The sequence below is a fragment of the Neofelis nebulosa genome, chromosome 16 (assembly GCF_028018385.1).
Source record: "Neofelis nebulosa isolate mNeoNeb1 chromosome 16, mNeoNeb1.pri, whole genome shotgun sequence".
In the NCBI taxonomy this organism is placed as follows: Eukaryota; Metazoa; Chordata; class Mammalia; order Carnivora; family Felidae; genus Neofelis; species Neofelis nebulosa.
Genome location: NC_080797.1, coordinates 29608215 through 29628710, shown reverse-complemented (window position 1 = coordinate 29628710; position 20496 = coordinate 29608215). Strand labels below are relative to the sequence as shown.

The following is a 20496-nucleotide window of genomic DNA, read 5'->3' as shown; positions in this document are numbered from 1 at the left end:
GGTGCTGGTTGTATTGCCAGGGTTTTAATTAGCTAGATTGTGGGTTTAAAAAGCTCCTAGCCCAGTTCTAGTACCGGTAGGCTTTTGTCCTGAGAATCTCTGCTGGATTGAAAAAGGAGCATGGGTTCATCTTTCTTCATCACCCAACTCTTTCAGAAAAGATTGAGGAGTATATGAAAAACTTGAATCCTGACTTAGCACTGTTTTTGAGTTAAAAAAAAAAAAATGCTTTCGTTTTCTAGAAAGTAGTATGCTCCCTTTACTCACCATTGCCCACCTTCTACTACCTTGTTTTCTAAAGGTTGTAGTCTTTTCTTTGGCTGTAGAACAATACCAAAGGAATGGATACATCAAAAAGGAAGACACTGATGGCAGCTGCCATTTTTCTCAAATTGATTAAATTTTGTGTTTGGATCGGGCAGGATGGGCAATGAGCACTCCTCATGTCTCCTTTTAGGCAGGCATGGGTGGTTCATTGGGTTTTTCCATTTTAGTGATATGTTGGATAAGGCGACATCAGGAACTGATAGGCAGGTGCTATTGTAAACCTGAACACAAATTGTTAATGCTAGAAAACCACAAAAATTTAGAGTTCTTAAAATTATTTACTTAGTTATTTATTTTTAAAGAAAGCTCTCCACCCAGTGTGGGACTTGAACTCTTGGCCCTGAGATCAAGAGTTGTCACATGTTCTACTGACTGAGCCAGTGAGGCGCCTGTCGAGTTCCTAAGATTTTAAATAAGCTGCCAGAGATTGATTGGTTCCATACATTTGATTATAGATTTTAAGGGAGTGTTTACCTTCCAAAAAAAGATTGAATTTCATATAAACATTACATAGTCTTTGTCTTAAAGATTCTTTTTTTTTTTTTTTTTTCCTCCAAGATTTTATTTTTAAGTAATCTCTACACCCAATGTGGGGCTTTAGTTCACAACCCTGAGATCAGGAGTCGCAGTCTCTACTGACTGAACCAGCCAGGCGCACCATGGATTCTTTATTATGAATTAGTTACATTTCCCCAAATGTACTTGCACTTTGCTTTTGATAGAGTGGTACATAGAACTCTGTACAAAAAACAGGTAGAAATTAAACTTATGAGAAGAGTAGAAATTTGGAGATGGAAGCTGTTGTACGCTGGTCACTTTAAAAATGAAGCTGAAAAGTCTCTAAAATTGCATGTGCTGTAACATCTTCCATTTGTGCTTTTTACTGTTTCAGAAACACTTATATCATTTGATTGGGAAATACCAGATTTTTTTTCACAACTCAAGCACATTATTATAAAGTAGCGTTTATTTGTTGAAAGAGTAGAGATCTTTTGTTAATACAAGAATAAATTTAAGAATCGCAGGGCAAAATTGACCTTGGGTTAGTGGTTCTTCCCTTCTCTGTTATTGTAGGAGGTTTGAATTTTCAAAGTATTTAGCCCATCCTTCTGACCACAGCTAAATTAACTATGTATTTACATTCTGGCATTCTTGAGAACCAGGACCTTATATTCATCCCGTTTGTTAGTTCTGTCTTATGCGGGCATGGGTGTGCCTGGCTTCTCTGGAAAGAAACACTTATGTAAATTCATGTCTCTTTTTCTTTGGAAACAAGAATAGAAAAACAAAGAACAATCGATCCTGAGAACGTTATGTGGTTTAAAAAAAAATTCTGCAGTTTTTTTTGTGTTTAATTACCCTTTGAAAGTATTCTGTGAGTGCTGTAAAGTGCTTCATCAACTTTTGTATGTATTTTAAACATCTCCCTAATTGTAGGTTTTGTTTTTTGTTTTTTGTTTTATTTTTTTTTTAATTTTTTTTTTAACGTTTTTATTCATTTTTGAGACAGAGAGAGACAGAGCATGAATGGGGGAGGGTCAGAGAGAGGGAGACGCAGAATCTGAAACAGGCTCCGGGCTCTGAGCTGTCAGCACAGGGGCCCGATGTGGGGCTCGAACTCACGGACCGCGAGATCGTGACCTGAGCCGAAGTCGGCGCTCAACCGACTGAGCCACCCAGGCGCCCCTCTAATTGTAGGTTTTTTATTTTGTGACAGTTTAGGTATATGTGATGTACTGGATTTACCTATAACTGCTTTTTGAGAGGAGTGAAATACGATCAGTAGAAAAACATGCCCACTTGTAACAGAATTCATCTTTACTAAAAAGATAAGTTTATTAAGAGAAAAAAAGGAAGGAAATATTATAAAAAATTTTAAACATAATTAATCTTAGCTCTTTGGACTTTAATTTTGCTTTTGATTAACAATAGAAATACTGTCTGGACTCCCTAGAAACTGCTTTTGTATTCATCTATCTTCCTTGGAGCTAATATAAAAAATATTTTCCATTGAAGGCCAACTGTGATTTGAGGCGGCAGATTGACGAACAGCAAAAGATGCTAGAGAAGTATAAAGAACGATTAAATCGGTGTGTGACAATGAGCAAGAAACTCCTTATAGAAAAGGTGAGTGATTAACGGTGGCCTGACCCCTGCTCCCAAGATCCTCAGGGTATTATTTTGTGCCTCCTTATTCCTTACCTGAGATGGAAGTATTTTAAAGTTGGGCTTTTTAGGGAAAGACTTTTTTTTTTAATGTCTGTTTGTTCGTTTGTTTATTTTTGGAGAGAGAGCATGAGCAGGGGAGGGGCGGAGAGAGAGAATCCCAGGCTGTCAGCGCGGAGCCAGATGCAGGGCTTAAACCCACAAGTCGTGAGGTGATGACCTGAGTTGAGACCGGGAGTCGGATGCTTAACTGACTGAGCCACCCAGGCACCCCTTTAGGAAAAGACTCCTTATAATTTGACAGTTAGAATTCTTTCTTCCATGGACACAGCACCAGACATCCAGAGTGATAATATGGGACATCGTTTCTGCTTGTGCTTTGCTCTGAGTGTGATGTTGATCGGACAGGGACAGCTTGTCCTGGTTTGTTTGCGGTGTGGCGCTCCTTGGTTCTTAACACTCATCCTGACCTTTGAAGTACATACCCTAGAACTCTTACAAACATGTAGCAGTACTTACATTTCCGTTTTAGAGATGGTATTTGAAGTAACTTATGTATATAAAAATGTGATAATTAAGTGCTTTGTGCTTTAAAAAGTTAAGTCAACCTATACTTATGTATGGCCGATGTTTCCTTTATTATAGTAATTGATTAGTTGTGACTTGACGTTAATAGTTGTTAGTAACTGTTTCTTGAAAGTTTTTTAATATGTCCCCAACACACACTTATCTTATATTGAAAGATAGCAGTACTTGCTAATGAAATTATTACAAGCTAGAGGTTTGAGAGACTGGTGGTTACTTTTGCTGAAATCTTTGGAATGCTGTTAAAAAGACAGGGAACGCTGATAGTAGGTCATTTTATTAATGTCAGAGATAGGAGAACTTTGTTTCAGCTTTTAATTCATTGATTTTATAGAAAAGAAACTGCTTTTTTCCATTTTTATTTTTGAAATAAGACGGTATATGTTAATGCAGAGAATTTAAAGTTTTAAGGTACTTCCCAGAGTCCATGTAGAATCAGCCAGTTGTACTAAATGTTGATCAGTACAGTACAGAAAGTAAACATCACGCTATATCTGAATTCTCATAGGAGAATAAAATTATTTTCTATTTGTCCTTTCTCCTAAGTCAAAACAAGAGAAGATGGCATGTAGAGATAAAAGCATGCAAGACCGCTTGAGATTGGGCCATTTTACCACTGTTCGACATGGGGCCTCTTTTACTGAGCAATGGACAGATGGTTATGCTTTCCAGAACCTTATCAAGTAAGTGAAGTGCGATGATCACATTGAAATTGAAAAGTTGCTTTAAGTTTGCTGTAATTGTAGTCATTAAAAATCCTAGTAGTAGAAGTCCTCTTTTCATTCAGCTTTAGTCCCCACATGTGTAATGAAAGGTAGGGAATGAGGTGAAGTCCTGGGAAAAATGACACAAGTTATTAGAGAAAAAAATAAAGGAGGTCTACATTAAAGCTTAACAAAGAATAAGAATTGCTGAAGCTAAGGAAGAAAAATCCTAGGACTTGTTATCTTTTAAATTATGTAATGGATTTTCACGACGAGTCCATGAACGTATTTGTTCTGGCTCCATAGAAAAATGACATAGGTAAGGACCTGAGGAAGAACATCCTGAGTTAGGTATAAAACAATAAAAACCCTAGGCAAACCTTTAGGATCTGTCCCTGAGGCCCTTTAAGGAGACCGTGTCTAGACCTTAGAGAGAGCGGCTACCTCAAAGGCAGGGGCTGAACCAGTGGTCAGGCTGGTGGCCAACCCCAGTGTCTGTCAGTGACTTGGAATCCTAAGCACTCAACATTCAAGTATTTACTCCAAGGAGGGAATTACCATTTAAAATCCTAAAATTCCAACTGTGTAAATAGCTAATATTGGCTCTGGACTTAAGCAAATCTTTAGATTGTTGTGTATTTGGGTGTATCTTATTTATTTTTATTAGATTATTTCCATCTGAGACTGGGGAGAACGGCATTGTGTTTTTAATCATGGGCTCTCAAACTTGAGATCTGTAGCTCACTATGAATTAGAGGATTCTATAGACTGCTTTTCCTACCTTTTTTCCTAGCTGAAATAACTTCCTGCGCAGTAATTGGAGAGTGTGGCACTCCTTTAATAGTAAGGAAACATAAGAAACAACAAATATATGCCTGAAATAAAGTATAATACTAACCTGGATTGCACATTAGTAGTCACTGCTTTATATGTGATACATTACCCTCCCCTTGGCTTAGATATGTTTTTGCCTCACACATGTACCTCGAGTATGTGTAATTTGGTGTGATAAGAGGCTAGCTGTTGAGTCAAAGATACAATACCCACGAAGGAAAACAAAGCCTTTTGAGTTAAGTCAGGTGCCAGAGGCTCAGAATGACATCCACTCCGAGCACTAAGCATGGGTGACTGGTGATAGCAGGAACGCACCAGGGCACTATAAGTGGCTACTACATGGAGTCATGGTACCCACCCATTCCTTAACACCCTGACCAGGACGTGCACATTGTCCTGCAAGTGACACCCCATCCAGTTTCATTAGAGTGCGATCTGAAGATACAACTTATATCCCCAGTACTGGCCATAGCCACCTCATGCTCAGACTGAGTCCCAGATGTGATAGTGACCCTACAAGTCTTTGACAATGGTTACTTCTTAGATGGCTGTCTTTAAAATATCTGAAGACTTTGACTGAAGATAGTGTGTTTGTATAGAGATGTAAAATGTAATTACTTTTAAGAAAAATGTTCATAGTTTTTGCTGACAGCGATATTTTATCTTTTTACTCTGTAAGCAGCCCCCGAGTCCCAGAAGGTTCTGGAAATCTTACACAGAGTACAAAATGATGACTTAGCTGTAGAGCCATCAGAGAAATTGGGACTATCTAAATGAGATCCCTAACTAGGATTGTTCCTCCTAGGTGGATAGCATTTTTTCATGCTTTTATGTCATATAAAATATCTCCATCTCTTTTGGGAAGCTGTCTGGCCAGTGTCTACTAATTACAGGTATTTTATTTTCTAAAGTTTTGCTTTAATAAATTAATTCCCTTTCAGTTTTAATGCAGCAGTTGAAATTCTTCAGTTGTAAAGGCTATGTTTGATATCCTTATAAATGATTATTTTCTGTATATGAGAAACTCCATGACAACATAATTTGTGGGTGACGTGGCTGAACACCAGGTAGCAGTACTAGGTTTTACGAGAAGAGACCATCCTCAAAACATTAGATAACCAAGTACAGTCTCAACAGGACCTCCAGTGCAATTCTTTTGTTTTCACTGGGTTCTTCTGCTCTTTTCAAGTGATCTTTATTCCCTAACACCGAAGATTTACCAGCTAATAAGAAAATCATATCAAATTTATATTATCTTTTGTCCAGGTTAGCAATTTTTCCTTTCCAAAGTATGTTTGAACCTGTTGAAGAAGTAGTTTATTTTATAGTTTTGAGAAAGTAGTTCTGTTACATACTATTGTTATTCAATATACTCTTTCTTATTTGAATAAATCTTAAAATCTCAGTCAATGGCAAGGCAATAAAAAATTTGTTTTTGATGGGGGGGGGCATGGTTTTAATGTTTTTTATTGAAGTGATCTAAATTTCACCGTTAAATATTGAGTCTAAGTATATGCTTGTCCTTAGGTCAAGATTTCTGAAATGCAGAGCTCGAACGGATCACTTGAAGGATGTAGAATATATTAGATAATTAGAGAATCTTGGGGGAGTGGTAAATTCTCTCAAACATTTATGCATTTAGTGACACAGATAAACTGTAGGAAGAGCATGATGTGTAAAAGTTTGGATTGGAATTGGAGGAAAACCCATTTAGGACAGAAGGGAGGTCCTTGTTGCTGAGAAGAATCTCCCCTTGACTTCAGACAAACTAAGACTCTTGTCAGTTTACAAAAACCACTGAACTGCACAAAATCCCCATTAGGCAGGAGAAACAGTATCAACAGGATAGATGAAGGATTTGGGTTGTGGGAGTTGGCAGGTCTGCAGAGAGAGCAAGGGTGGCTGGGCTGGAGGTCAGAAACACAGCTGGAGGCTGCCACTCAAGTCCAGCAGCTATAGATTAGAAGAGCAGGCTGGAAAGTCTGGATGCAGCGTGGTTGGTGCATTTCTCAAAAGGCTTTGCTTTCCAGTTAAGTTCCTAGGATGTTTTCCTCAAAGAGGGAAAAAATTCTTTACTAAGATTTTGTTTAGGGGCGCCTGGGTGGCTTAGTCAGTGAAGCATCTGACTCTTGGTTTTGTCTAAGGTCACGATCCCATGATTTGTGAGATAGAACCCTATATGGGACTCCAGGCCGTTAGCGCAGAGCCTGCTTGGGATTCTCATTCTCCTTTCTCTCTCTCTCCCCCACCCCATCTCTCTCAAAATAAATAAATAAACCTTAAAAAAAAAAAAAAAAAGATTTTGTTTAGGGGCACCTGGCTGGCTCAGTCCATAGAGCATGTGACTCTTGATTTCCTGGTCATGAGCCCCACATTAGGTGTAGAGATTAGATAGATAGATAGATAGATAGATAGATAGATAGATAGATAAAGTTTTTTTATATTGAAATGAAACAACATTGAAGTAATGGGATTTGATTTATAAACAAAATTGTGGTCATTTAAGAAGTGGATTATCAGCATGAGTAAATTAAACATTATAGCATCATAATGATACTCCAGGTATTTATTCTGGTGTATAAGGAATTATAGAATCCCATTTTTATTTTATTTTATTCTTTAAAAAATTTTTTAAGTTTATTAATTTTGAGATAGAGCGAGTGGGTGGGGGAGGGGCAGAGAGGGAGAATCTCAAACAGGCTCTTTGCCGCCAGTGGAGAGCCTCATGGTGGGGGGTTGGAACCCACGAAACAGTGAGATTGTGAGATCGTGACTTGAGCTGAGATCAAAAGTCAGATTCTCAACCAACTGAGCCACCCAAGTGCCCCTAGAATCCCATTTTCAAGTGATCTTGTGAACCATCTGATTCTTGGTTACATGATCCATAATGAAAAACTCTCTTGATTCTGTAAGTGTCAAGATCTCCCTTGGGTATCCATACTGTTTGACAGTAGATACAGAACATGAAGTTGTGGGAATCTTTAAAAATTCTTACCTGGGCTATTCAGGAGCTACCTGTAGATCATTGCTAAATTATTTTTGGTTAAAGTGATATCTGAAAATATGTGTGTTTGTTTTTTAATACCTCCTACTAGTATGTATGTATGGTGGGTTGGAGTCAGGAATACAGTGTTACTGTTGAGAGCGCCTATCATTCATTTCCTAGGGCTGTTGTAACAAAAATACCATAAACCGGGTGGGTTAAACAACATAAATTTACTCTCTCATAGTTCAGGAGACCAGAAATCCAAAACCAAGATGTTGACAGACCATGCTTCCTCTGAAGCCCCTAGGGGAGGATCGTTCTTTGATGTTCTGTGGCTTGTGGCAGCATAGCTTCAGTCTCTGCCTCCATCTTCACACAGTGTCCCCCACCCCGTGTCTCTGCGTCTTCTCTCCCTTTATAAGGACATCAGTCATATTGAATTAAGGGCCCACCCTACTCCAGTATGACCTCATTTTAAGTAAGGACATTTGATGACCCTATCTCCTAAGGTTATAATCTGAAGTTCTGGGAGTTAGAACTTTTAACATACCTTTTTAGGTGACCTACCTCAGCCTGTAACGATACCTAAGGCAAATTGTCTTGTTTTCTTGTAGAGGCAGTGGCTTTTTAAATAGGATTATTTAGATTTGAGTGAGATGGATTTATCAAATCATCAATACTTGTGTAAAAGATAGTAGTAGTGGTGGTAGTAGTACTCTTTCCATGGGTGGTAAATGGCAAGCATTCTCTAAACCTGATGCAATGCAAGAAATAGTTAAGGATCAGTTCTAAAAGGCAGTGTCAGATGTGTTGGAGATACAAGGCTTGATAAGACACGGTCCTTTTCTAAGAGAAGTTTCCAAGTTTACTGATATAACTCCAGATTCTACTCCCAAAATAAACCTAAATTAAGTATCACTGATGGTCTATCTTTAGATGACTTTTATTTGTCAGTATAAATAGCTAAATCATTTCAAGAATATCAAGAATTAACGTAGGAATTGTTATATATAATCGTGAACTCTGGCGCATCCATTTTTGTGTTCAAGCAAGCGCTCTTGTTCTTAGTATATACGGTTTAATATTTCCCCAGAGGTGTTTTGGCATCATCGCACCCTGTGTTTATGCTTTAATATGTATGATGACTGTGGGGCCCCTTTCTTTATGAATCTCTGGAGATCAAGTTTTTGGATTCTTACTGGAAACCATAGAAAATTAGTTGTATGTTTGATAAGGGTGATTGCTAAAAATCTGTCTTCCAAAGCAGCCAGTCTTCAAAGATAAAATGTTGTGGTACTTCACTAGCCCCACTATAGTTTATAGTTTAAACTAAATATTTATGGTTATCTCCAGAGTTTATTGTGCCTTGCATTCATGGTCCATGAAAGGATAAAAAGGAGCTAAAGATACTTTACCATTTTTTTTTAAATTGGGAAACTCCTCTTTTTTTTTTTTTTTTTTTTTTAATATATGAAATTTATTGTCAAATTGGTTTCCATACAACACCCAGTGCTCATCCCAAAAGGTGCCCTCCTCAATACCCATCACCCACCCTCCCCTCCCTCCCGGGAAACTCCTCTTGAGAGACAGTTCAGAGACCATGCTATCTCATTGAGTCAAAAGGAGGATTTTGATTTTACCTAAGGATTCTATGTCTCAACCCAGAATTCTTTCGAGCCATGAAGGATTCATATTACATATTCTTTGGTGGGGAGGCATATCTCTAATGATAGTTGAAAGGGTTTTTCAGACAAGAAAACTCTTGAGTTTTGATTTCCATTCTGTTACATTGACATCCAATCAATGACCCAGCTCATCCTAAAGCCAAGGGAATTGTATTATGAGATGAATGGTTATTTATTTAGAGTGTTTGGACTAGGTTAATCTTGCTTACATTATTGTCCTTATAGATAACGGCAGCATAAATTGTATAATGGGCATCTGCCCTGGAATATAGGCTTATTTTTCTGGTTGCCATTCTTCTAAAGAAAATACACTGAGTATAGGGAAAGTCTAGAGACTGACTTACTACAGTGTTCAGGAAAGAGAGTTGAATAGATTTCATTTGAAAATGGGTTAAAAACTTAGATTCTCTTACTTTGCAAAAATGAAGGTGGAATCAAGCAAAGGAGGTAGGGGAAAGCATGGTAGAAGAAAGAGAAGGGAGCTAGCACTTGATTCTCAACTAGGGTTGGTGATTTACAGATTTTAGTCTTTTGAATGGTTAATCTGAAATCTTGGTATATTTTTAATATGCCAGGTCTCCAAACTTTAATATCTATTAGACATATACAAGAGAAAGTAGTTTTCATATATTGGTATTTTTATTGGCTACTAATGTGCAAATGGGTTTATTACAGAAAATTCAGACTTCTTTAGGAAATCCTCTAATGGTAATGGTGTTAGATATCTGAAGAATCTTTTTTTTTTTAATTTTTAAAAAATTTTTTTTAATGTTTATTTATTTTTGAGACAGAGAGAGACACAGCATGAGCAGGGAAGGGACAGAGAGAGAGGGAGACACAGAATGTGAAGCAGGCTCCAGGCTCTGAGCTGTCAGCACAGAGCCCGATGCGGGGCTCGAACTCATGAACTGTGAGATCATGACCTGAGCTGAAGTCAGACGCTTAACTGACTGAGCCACCCAGGCGCCCCTTAATTGTTTTTTAAACATTTATTTATTATTGAGAGACAGAGAGACAGAGCAGACAGACAGAGCAGGGGCAGAGAGAGGGGGAGACACAGAATCCGAAACAGGCTCCAGGCTCCAAGCTGTCAGCACAGAGCCTGACGCGGGGCTCAAACTCACAAACCGCGAGATCATGACCTGAGCCGAAGTCAGACACTTAACCTACTGAGCCACCCAGGCGCCCCGATATCTGAAGAATCTTTATGTATATTTTTTATGAATTCATTTTACGTCCTAGTCCCTAAGGAGTTTTTTACTAGCTGCAAGGCTTCATTGTGGTTTCTCTGAATGTACTTGATTTTTAAAAACTTAGTTTAGGTTTGACCATATCAGTGAGTGGGAATGACTATGGGGGTGGTAATGGCTCACTTAAAGTTAGAATAAATGATAGATCTAAAAGCAAAATCTTTAAAATTTTTTTTTTAACGTTTATTTATTTTTGAGACAGAGAGACACAGAGTATGAACAGGGGAGGGGCAGAGAGAGAGAGGGAGACACAGAATCTGAAATGGGCTCCAGGCTCTGAGCTGTCAGCACAGAGCCTGATGTGGGGCTCGAACTCACAGACCGTGAGATCATGACCTGAGGCTGAAGTCGGACGCTTAACCGACTGAGCCACCCAGGCGCCCCGCAAAATCTTTTTTTTACTTTGTTCAGCATCCCTCATATTAGCTAACTTTCTAGATATAATTTGAGGAAACTTTAATTCAAATAAAAAAAATAAAAAGGCCCTTGGGACCTTTTGTATTATTTTTCTTACATAAATACGGTTTTTTAATGGAGCCATACCAAGAGTTGTTTTCTTTTTAAAACAAAAAAAAAATTTTTTTTTGTTTATTCATTTTTGAAAGAAAGTGCGAGCAGGGGAGGGACAGAGAGAGAGGGAGACACAGAATCCGAAGCAGGCGCCAGGCTCCGAGCTGTCAGCACAGAGCCTTGACGGGCTCAAACTCGGGGACCGTGAGGTCATGACCTTAGCTGAAGCGGACGCTCAACGAACTGACGCCCCAAGAGTTCTTGTTAAATTGATACCACCCAGGCGCCCTGAAAGTTATTTTCTTAACTGTTAAAAAGGAATCAGAAAATTCTTTCTTGAGTCAGAAAATAAGGTCGCAGTGGAAATTTGATATTGTTCCTGCCTACTTTTCCTGTTCAGAGAATAATCATAACTACTGTCTTAAAGCACAGACTCATTCCAAAAAAAATCTTTCTATCATCAGTTATTTGGCTTTTCTAACCTGAAGTTATAATCAAATTTCTACTTGATTTAAAGGGGCTTACTTTTTCTCAAGTCTATCAAATATATAGGTGCCAAGATATTTGTGTTTACTCTCCAGCCATGTTACAGTGTTTTGACCTTCTTCTCTGTGCAACATCTTTTATATCTGTAGGCAGCAGGAAAGGATAAATTCACAGAGGGAAGAGATAGAAAGACAACGGAAAATGTTAGCAAAGCGGAAACCCCCTGCCATGGGACAGGCCCCTCCGGCAACCAATGAGCAGAAACAGCGGAAAAGCAAGACCAACGGAGCTGAAAATGAAACGTATGTTCTTTATTAATGTGAACTCTGTGAGATACCACAGTCTTCCCCAAAATACAAATGCCCTGTGGAGTGCCACTGGAAAAAAGGATAAATTACGGGGATTTCTAGGGCGTAAGCTTTCTTTTTAGTTACGTTGGTGAATTTGCTCACAACTTATATAAAAACCACGTAAAATTCATTCATTTTCTTAGTCCTCATCTTATTTGGGTATTGTCTTTCTTTTTTGTTGGGGGGTGGTTGGGTGTATTTTGGGGTTTGTTTTCAGTTTTATTTAGATACAACTGACATATAACATTGTATCAGTTTTAGGTGTACAACATAATGATTAGATATGTGTAGATATTATAAAATGATTCCCATAATAAGTTTAGTTAACATCCATCACCTCACAAAGTTACAATTTTTTTTCTTATGAGAATTTTATGATCTACTCTCAGCACCTTCCACATATACAATACAGGATTATTAACTTTAGACGCCATGCTATGTATATGTATATCACAGTTTCTTTATCCATTTATCCATTGGTGGACACTTAGGGTTTTTTTTCATGTCTTAACTGTTGTGAATAATACTGCAATGAAGATGGGGGTGCATAGGTCTTTTTGAGAGAGTGATTTCATTTCCTTTGGATAAATATCCAGAGGTGAAATTGCTAAGTCATAGGATAGTTCTATTTTTAATTTTTTGAAGAACTGCCGTGCTGTTTTTCATAACGGATGCACCAATTTACATTCCCACCAGCACTGCACAAGAGTTCCCTTACCACTTGTTATTTCTTCTCTTTTTAATTATTATTTAGGTATTTTCAAGTGAGCAGGACAAATAAGGTCACTTGACGTCATGGTCTTCGGCCACTCTCACAACAAATGTGGTATCAGCATGGTGGTCAAATGATAGAGTTGTTTATGTGTGGTTCTGGGTTATGGTACATTGGCATCATCTTGGGATTACCTGGCTGTTCTTTTAAAGTAAAAAATGTCTAGCTGGAGAATGCTCTTAACTGGTCTAAAGAGCATTTGGTTAACAGTCACAGAAACTGTAGGAGCAAGCTAAGAAAAAAATAGGTATTATTTTAGGAAAAAGATATTTTGCCACTAAGCCAAATCTTGACATCACCAGTATTTTTTCCTGTTCTGTGGACCTGTGGGAAACACCAATATCTTCGGTTGCAGTGTAGGCACATAGCTGCCATGAATAGGAGGGATAGCATAGCCTTAGTATAGATGCTTTCTTTTTTCACCCCTGTCCTGTGTCAGATTTCCCTAATTGATCATCACATTCTTTTTTTCTTTAATTTTTTTTTAATGTTTAATTTTGAAAGAGAGAGACCAAGTGTGAGCAGGGGAGGGGCAGCGAGAGAGGGAGACACAGAATCTGAAGCAGGCTCCAGGCTCTGAGCTGTCAGCATAGAGCCTGACGGGGGCTCAAAGCCATGAACCGTGAGATCGTGACCTGAGCCGAAGTCAGATGCTTAACTGACTCAGCCACCCGGGCGCCCCTGATCATCCCATTTTGACCACTAAGAGAATCTTCGTCTAGGGCAGGAGTTGACAGGCTTTTTCTATACTGGGCCATGGTAAATACTTTTAGGCTTTGTAGGCAGGCTGGTCTCTATTGCATCTACTCTGCACTGCTGACTGTTGTAGCCTGAAAGCAGCCATACACAGTACGTAAATGAATGGGGGTGGCTATGTTCCAATAAGAATTGATTTACAAAAACAGACCGTGAGGTGAATGGTCCATGGGTCAACTAAGCAGGAACTGCCAAACAGAATTGACATGGGAAATAAAACCTATATATTGTTTACCTATTTAAAATATTTCTTATACGTACTTAATATGAAGACATTTAAGTCATGGCCTCTGTCTTCAAGAAGCTTTCACATAAAAAAGGGAAAAAAGAGGGGCACCTGGGTGGCTCAGTCTGTTGAGCGTCCGACTTCAGCCCAGGTCATGATCTTGCGGTTTGTGGGTTTGGACCCCATGTTGGGCTCTGTGCTGACAGCTCGGAATGGAGCCTGCTTCGGATTCTGTGTGTGTGTCTGTCTCTCTCAAAAATAAATAAACATTGGGGTGCTTGGGTGGCTTAGTCAGTTGAGCGTCCTACTTCGGCTCTGGTCATGATCTCATGGTTCCTGGGTTGGAGCCTTGCGTCGGGCTCTGTGCTGACAGCTCAGAGCCTGGAGCCTGCTTCAGATTTTGTGTCCCCCACTCTCTCTCCGCCCCACCCCTGCTTGTGCTTTGTCTCTCTTTGTCTTTCAAAAATGAATAAACATAAAAATTAAAAAAAAATAATAATAAATAAACTTTAAAAATTAAAAAAAAAAAGACAGGGGGAAAGATCTATAGATAGTAGTGTAGGCAATCCCTGAAGAATTGATGGTAGCCATGAAGCTCCTTCCTGAATTGGATGTTTGAAATTTAAAATACATTTTTCATAAAAACAGTAACCAGTATTGTAATCTGTGTATCTGTAGTGGCTTCATTGGTTTTTCAAGGGAAAAAGAAATTTTGCAAAGCTGTCATTGTGGGAGTCTTTGGCTGAAAATAGGTTTTAGGTCTAAAGATAGACACAAAAGATAATGATATTGTATAATTTATTGAAGACTATGTCTTTTTCCTTTATGTTTTCGTATCAGTTCTCAAAAACATTAACCTCCAATCCACCAAATATAATAGTGTGTGTACTGCACTATTGTTTAAGGTCCATGACATCCCATTCCAGTGAGAAAGATGGCTTAGTACCATTTCTTACTCCATACATACTTGATGTTTTGGGGAGCCTTTTCCTGGACATTCATTTAGTAAGTTTATGGTAAATGCATATTGTACAATTGGCCTTGGTCTGGACACTGGGGATACAGAGCTAAAGGATACAGCCCTAGCCTTAGGAGCTTACAGTTTCTTTAGGGGAAATGAACAGGTAAATAAACTAATGATTTCATTGAGGATAGTGATAATAGTATACACAGTGAATAAACTTGGACAACATCTTCATTCTTATAACTAAATATTTCACTAAATATTTTAAAACTAGATTTTAAATTTAAAATATTTTCTTTCAGAAAGTCCAAGTAGGAACCCAGATTTGGAAGATTCTCTGGGCAAATGTTGTACACATCAGTCTGATCATTGTCTTCTTTGTGACCACTCCCAGATTTATTTTGTGAAGAGACTGTCCCTCCAGTATTACTTGAAAATTATTTAATGCTAATGCATAAGACTGTTGGCTTAGTAGTAATAAAGAAGGCATAGGCTGTTTCCTTGCCATAGAACAATAATTAGAACTCAGTCTAGGCCAGTAGTGTGTCAGTAAGCAGTTGCCATCTGGAGTCCTGTGTAAAATCCAAGCTGGAAGGCCTTTAGTCCAGTTTTTAATTAAAGTATCTGTAACTTGGCTCATTCCTTTGGCCAGAAGCCAAAAACAGTCCTCCGGAGCCTTAGAGTGAGTCACATTATCACCTCTGATATCAGTCCTATTTCAGGCAGAGAGAATCCCTAACTGTATTTTCATTTCTCCCTTTTCTACTCGTGTGATATGGAGTATGGATAGAAGTACTTCTGCCTCTGTGAAGGGACAGATGTAACAACCTAGTGGATGTATTTCCTCTTGTTAGTCTCTTTTAGTCAGACCTCAAAGGCTATTTTGTAGCTCTTCCTGGTTGATGGGATAGCTATTCCTTCTTTCTCCTGCTATTTGGAATATAACTGAACAGTGACATCTAACACACTGAAGTCTGTGTGTCTGCTTCTAGAATGTGAAGAGGGTGAAGGTGGAGGAGTAAGTGATCACTCCTTAAATGCTCATTCTTAAGATACAGAGTTGTGATTGGAGTAGGTGGAACACAAGTGACTACCCATTCAAGTCAGCCCTTTGAGTATTGTATTCAAATACCATTTTACAACTTAGGAATTATTTCCCATTCTCACTTAATAGTCACAACAGCTTTCTTAGATGGGTGCTATTGCTTGCCACCCTCTTAAGAAACTGAGACTTAAAAAGTTGCTTGTCCAGGTCACATGGCCATTGGCCTGAGTTGCACTTTGAACCCTAGACCTCAGACTCCAAATCCTGGACTCTTCCGTTATGTCGTCCTACTCCTTGTTATCATGGTATCAGAGTCTAAGAGATTCTCAAAAATCATCCCATCCATTGGGTTATTACTGTCTCTTCAAAAAGAAAGTTCAGGCATATAATTTTTGGCTACTTTCCCAATGGATTTTCATCTGAGATTGTATGGACAAAATTCATTTCATAAATAATGTAAAAATATAAGCTCATTTATTTTTCTCATTTTTTTTATAAATTAGCCTCCTTTCTTCATGTCACATCTGATAAATCACAGAAGTTTTCTTTTGTCAGATTGCAAGATAATCTAGCTTTTAGTTATTTTAACAGACTGACTCTACCATATGGCATGCTTTGGCATTTCTCTTTTGATAGGCACACTACAATTTCAAATAATTTACTGGAATTTCTACCATTATCTTCTAGGTTAACATTAGCAGAATACCATGAACAAGAAGAAATCTTCAAACTCAGATTAGGTCATCTTAAAAAGGTAAGTATAATGAGCAAAATATGTCTGGAGAAATCAGTCTACATGTAGTATTAAAGCAAATGTCATAGTTGGACATACCTGCTAAAATCTGGAGTAGTTCTTCTCCCTATTATATCCTGTATTCCACCGTGAATGGTGGAATTCATGTCTTTGAATTTTTGAGTCAACTCCAGCCACCCAATGAGAGCACTTTTTTCAACCAGTGATATACCAATAGATAACTCTGCATATCTCATAAAGTTTCATAAGTAGTTATCCTTAGGTAAAAATTAAATATTCAATATGAGCAGGTGGTTCAGATTTGATCTGAAAGCTCTTAATATTTTCAACTTGTACCAACCACACAAAGTCACCTACATAAAAATAGGTATTGATGATGTTCACAGAAGCGTCTTAAATATGGATTGCCCATCTCCTAAATTCAACAGCCCATACATTTTTGGTAGATACTACTTATGGGGATGATAAGCATTTAATAAAGTAAGCATTTAATAAACTGCCTTTGGTGTGTGTTTTTCCAACTGGGTTCTCAGATCTTGTTAAATCAGTGGAACTTAAGGCGCCAAACATGATCCATACTTACAGAGCAGAACCAGATACAGAACCTGATTTTTGAAAAAAAAAAAAAAAAAAAGGAAAAAAAAAGATTGTATGCCTGTATATAAATACAGAGAACATTTCTGAAAATTTACATAGGATACTTAACAGTAGTTACATCTGGGGAATGGGCATGGAGATGAGAGGGCAGGGCAGCAAGAGGGCTTTTTTCTTACTTGTACTCCTTTGTATGGTTTGAATTTTATTTATTATTTACTGTGATCTTACTTTTTATGATTAAAATTCTAGTCCTTAAAAAAAATCCTTTTTAATGTGGAAGAAACATTTTCCTTTAGTTTTTCGAAGGAAAAATGTCTGTTCTTGAAATGAGATTCCTAAAGGGTAGTTTCCTGTGTTCTGAGCTTTTTCTTTCCTTTTCACTTTAGGAGGAAGCAGAGATCCAGGCAGAGCTGGAAAGGCTAGAAAGGGTTAGAAATCTACATATCAGGGAACTAAAAAGGATACATAATGAAGATAATTCACAGTAAGCAACTTGGGGGTATGTTGGGTTGGAGATTGCTAAACAGTTTCTGACATGAATTGAATGGTCTAGAATGATGGTTCTGCTTAATATAAATTGGGTATATGATTCCATGGTGTATTTAGCTCTATTGCAGGGTGTAATACAGGTTTGTGAACACAACTATGACTTGCTTTAATTTAAATATATATAGGGGTGCCTGGGTGACTCAGTTGGTTGAGCATCTGACTTCGGCTCAGGTCATGATCTCATGGTTTGTGAGTTTGAGCCCCATGTCGGGCTCTGTGCTGACAGCTCAGAGCCTGGAGCTTGCTTCGGATTCTGTGTCTCCACCTCTCTCTCTGATCCTGCCCTACTTGCACACACACACTCTCTCTCTCTTTCAAAAAATAAACATTAAGGGGCTCCTGGGTGGCTCAGTCAGTTAAGCATCCGGCTTTGGCTCAGGTCATGATCTCACCATCTGTGAGTTCGAGCCCCATGTCGGGCTCTGTGCTGACAGCTCAGAGCCTGGAGCCTGCTTCGGATTCTGTGTCTCCCTCTCTCTCTGACCCTCCCCCATTCATGCTCGCTCTCTCTCTCTCTCTCTCTCTCTCTCTCTCTCTCTCTGTCTCAAAAAAATAAATGTTAAAAAAAACATTAAAAAAAAAACATTAAAAAAATAAATATAGATAGATTTATATGTTAAATATGTATACATGTATTCTAGCATTTTCACACAAATAGAGGTCACTAAACAATATAGCTTTGCAGTTGTAGGTGGTTGGGATACTCTGTGTTTTCAGATTCCTGCAGAGCCCTGCTAAATGGAAGCACGGGTGACAGTGTCATGGCATGGAAGGGTTCCTGGGTTGGGATGGCATGGTTTTAGAATGAACTTTAAGGGCCCTTTGGGTGCTGAGATTTTAAACAAGACTGTCTTAGGTTTAGGTATTGTAGATGAATGCCCACCTTTGTTTATAAGTCATTTAAAGGATTGAAACCGAAAAGTAGATTGATATGGGAAATACCTTTAGTTTGTAATCTTTTCTTTTTAAAATTTTTCTGACTCTGAAACATGATTTTTTTGGACATAGCTATTGCTTGTGTATTTTTGTTTGGCCAGTGTGAGCCATGGATTTTTCTTTCTGGGAGGTGGCAGGCCACAGCAGTTACCGTGACCGAGCACTCTGTATGTGTCAGGCATAGAACTGTCTTCATGAGAGCCCCACAAAATTACGTTGACTTGACCAGGGACCCACAGCTGTGCGACTAAACAAAGAGCCGAACTTGCTGTGGAACGCCAGAGCCGACCGCCACGCAGCAGTGGCACCCCTCTGTAGGCATGCCACTGTCTCAAAATTAAAATAGTTTTCCAGGATTAACAGTGGGGCAGTTTAAGATCAGGAACTAGGTAGAAATAGTTTTAAAGTTATTTTTGCCAGAATCTCTCTTGTCTTTGTCTTATTGTTAGAAAACAACACAAGGTGGAATCCTGTGTGGCAGAAACAGTTATATCATGAGACTGTCTCAAAGAGGGAAAATAAATGTACATAGAACGGACATGTGATTTACTTTATAATCAGATCTGTTTTTAAGGCTGTAAAATATCTTGGAGTTTCATTGTGTTAGTTTTGGAATGGTGGGAACATGTGGCTTTTGAATACTTTGGAGGAACTGAGTAGCGCACTTTGGAAATCCCTGATCTAGTGTAGTCTATAGTCCCCTCACTTCATAGCGAGGCAGACAGGGAGGAAGGTCAACACAGGTCACAGGTCCAGTTGTGACTGTGCTGAGGCTGGCATCTATACCTTACGGCTCTGTAGCCAGTGCCATCCTTGTATTTATGTAGTCTCTTTGAACTATGTAACTTATTTCATGTTTACAATTAGCTATATTGGTGGTGTTACCAAACTGGCAGCAGCAGCTATAATCATGTGCATAGCATGTTGGGTATTCTGGGAATTTTGCTAGTATGGAAGATTGTGTAGTCCTTGACCTCAGGATGTTCTGTATTCCCTGTTTCCACAGATTTAAAGATCATCCAACGCTAAATGACAGATATTTGTTGTTACATCTTTTGGGTAGAGGAGGTTTCAGTGAAGTTTACAAGGTAAGTGTAAGAAACTGGATACAAAGACTAAGATTAAATTATTGGTTATTACTGACTTGGAGAACATTAAGAATAGTGATAATTGTGGATTGATATCTTTTGGTTGAAACTCAAAAACTTACTAAGGCAGGATATAGTATTTTGCCTTGTTCTCAAGTTTGGAAAATTAAAAAAAAAAAAAAAACAAACAGGAAGGAAAAACAGCACTGTTTCTCAGTAGTGAAATTATGGTGATTTATATTCTGTTTCTGTACTTCCTGCCTCACTTACATTTGTTAGAAGTAAATATGGGGGTGGGGCGCCTGGGTGGCTCAGTCAGTTAAGCATCCGACTTCGGCTCAGGTCGTGATCTCATGTTTCATGAGTTCGAGCCCCGCATCGGGCTCTGTGCTGACAGCTCAGAGCCTGGAGCCTGCTTCACATTCTGTGTCTCGCCCTCTCTCTGCCCCTCCCCTGCTTTGCTCTCCCTCTCTCTCTCTCAAAAAATGAATAGATGTTAAAAAAAAATTTTTTTTTTTTTTTTAAAGAAATAAGTATGGGGGTGCCTGGGTGGCTCAGTCAGTTAAGCATCCAATTTTGGCTTAGGTCATGATCTCGCGGTTTGTGAATTCAAGCCCCACGTTGGGGTCTGCTGACAGCTCAGAGCCTGGAGCCTGCTTCAGATTCTGTGTGTTCCTCTCTCTCTCTCTCTCTCTCTCTCTCTCTCTGCCCCTCCCCTGCTCATGCTCTGTCTCTCTCAAAAATAAACATTAAAAAAATTTTTTTTAAAGAAATACGTTTGTGTTACTTTTATTCTTATGATATTTTTAAATAGATGCCTTAAAGTTCATTCTTATTTGAAAACCTGCTTCTTATTTTTAAAAAGTTCTCATGTTGGGTGCTTGGGTAGCTCAGTCCGTTAAGCGTCTGACCTAGGCTCAGGTCTT

General features: G+C 38.6%; 1 protein-coding gene across 9 annotated transcripts in view; it reads left to right on the top strand.

Annotated features, from left to right (window-relative positions):
• Nucleotides 1-20496, top strand: part of TLK2 (tousled like kinase 2) — a 114750-nt gene that overhangs the window by 68933 nt on the left and 25321 nt on the right. For all 9 annotated transcript variants that reach the window (XM_058704452.1, XM_058704456.1, XM_058704451.1 and 6 more), the window contains 6 exons: nucleotides 2344-2454; nucleotides 3625-3761; nucleotides 11683-11835; nucleotides 16334-16400; nucleotides 17384-17481; nucleotides 19489-19570. In XM_058704452.1, the coding sequence (XP_058560435.1) occupies nucleotides 2344-2454; nucleotides 3625-3761; nucleotides 11683-11835; nucleotides 16334-16400; nucleotides 17384-17481; nucleotides 19489-19570 (648 nt within the window). The remainder of the gene's footprint in view (nucleotides 1-2343; nucleotides 2455-3624; nucleotides 3762-11682; nucleotides 11836-16333; nucleotides 16401-17383; nucleotides 17482-19488; nucleotides 19571-20496) is intronic.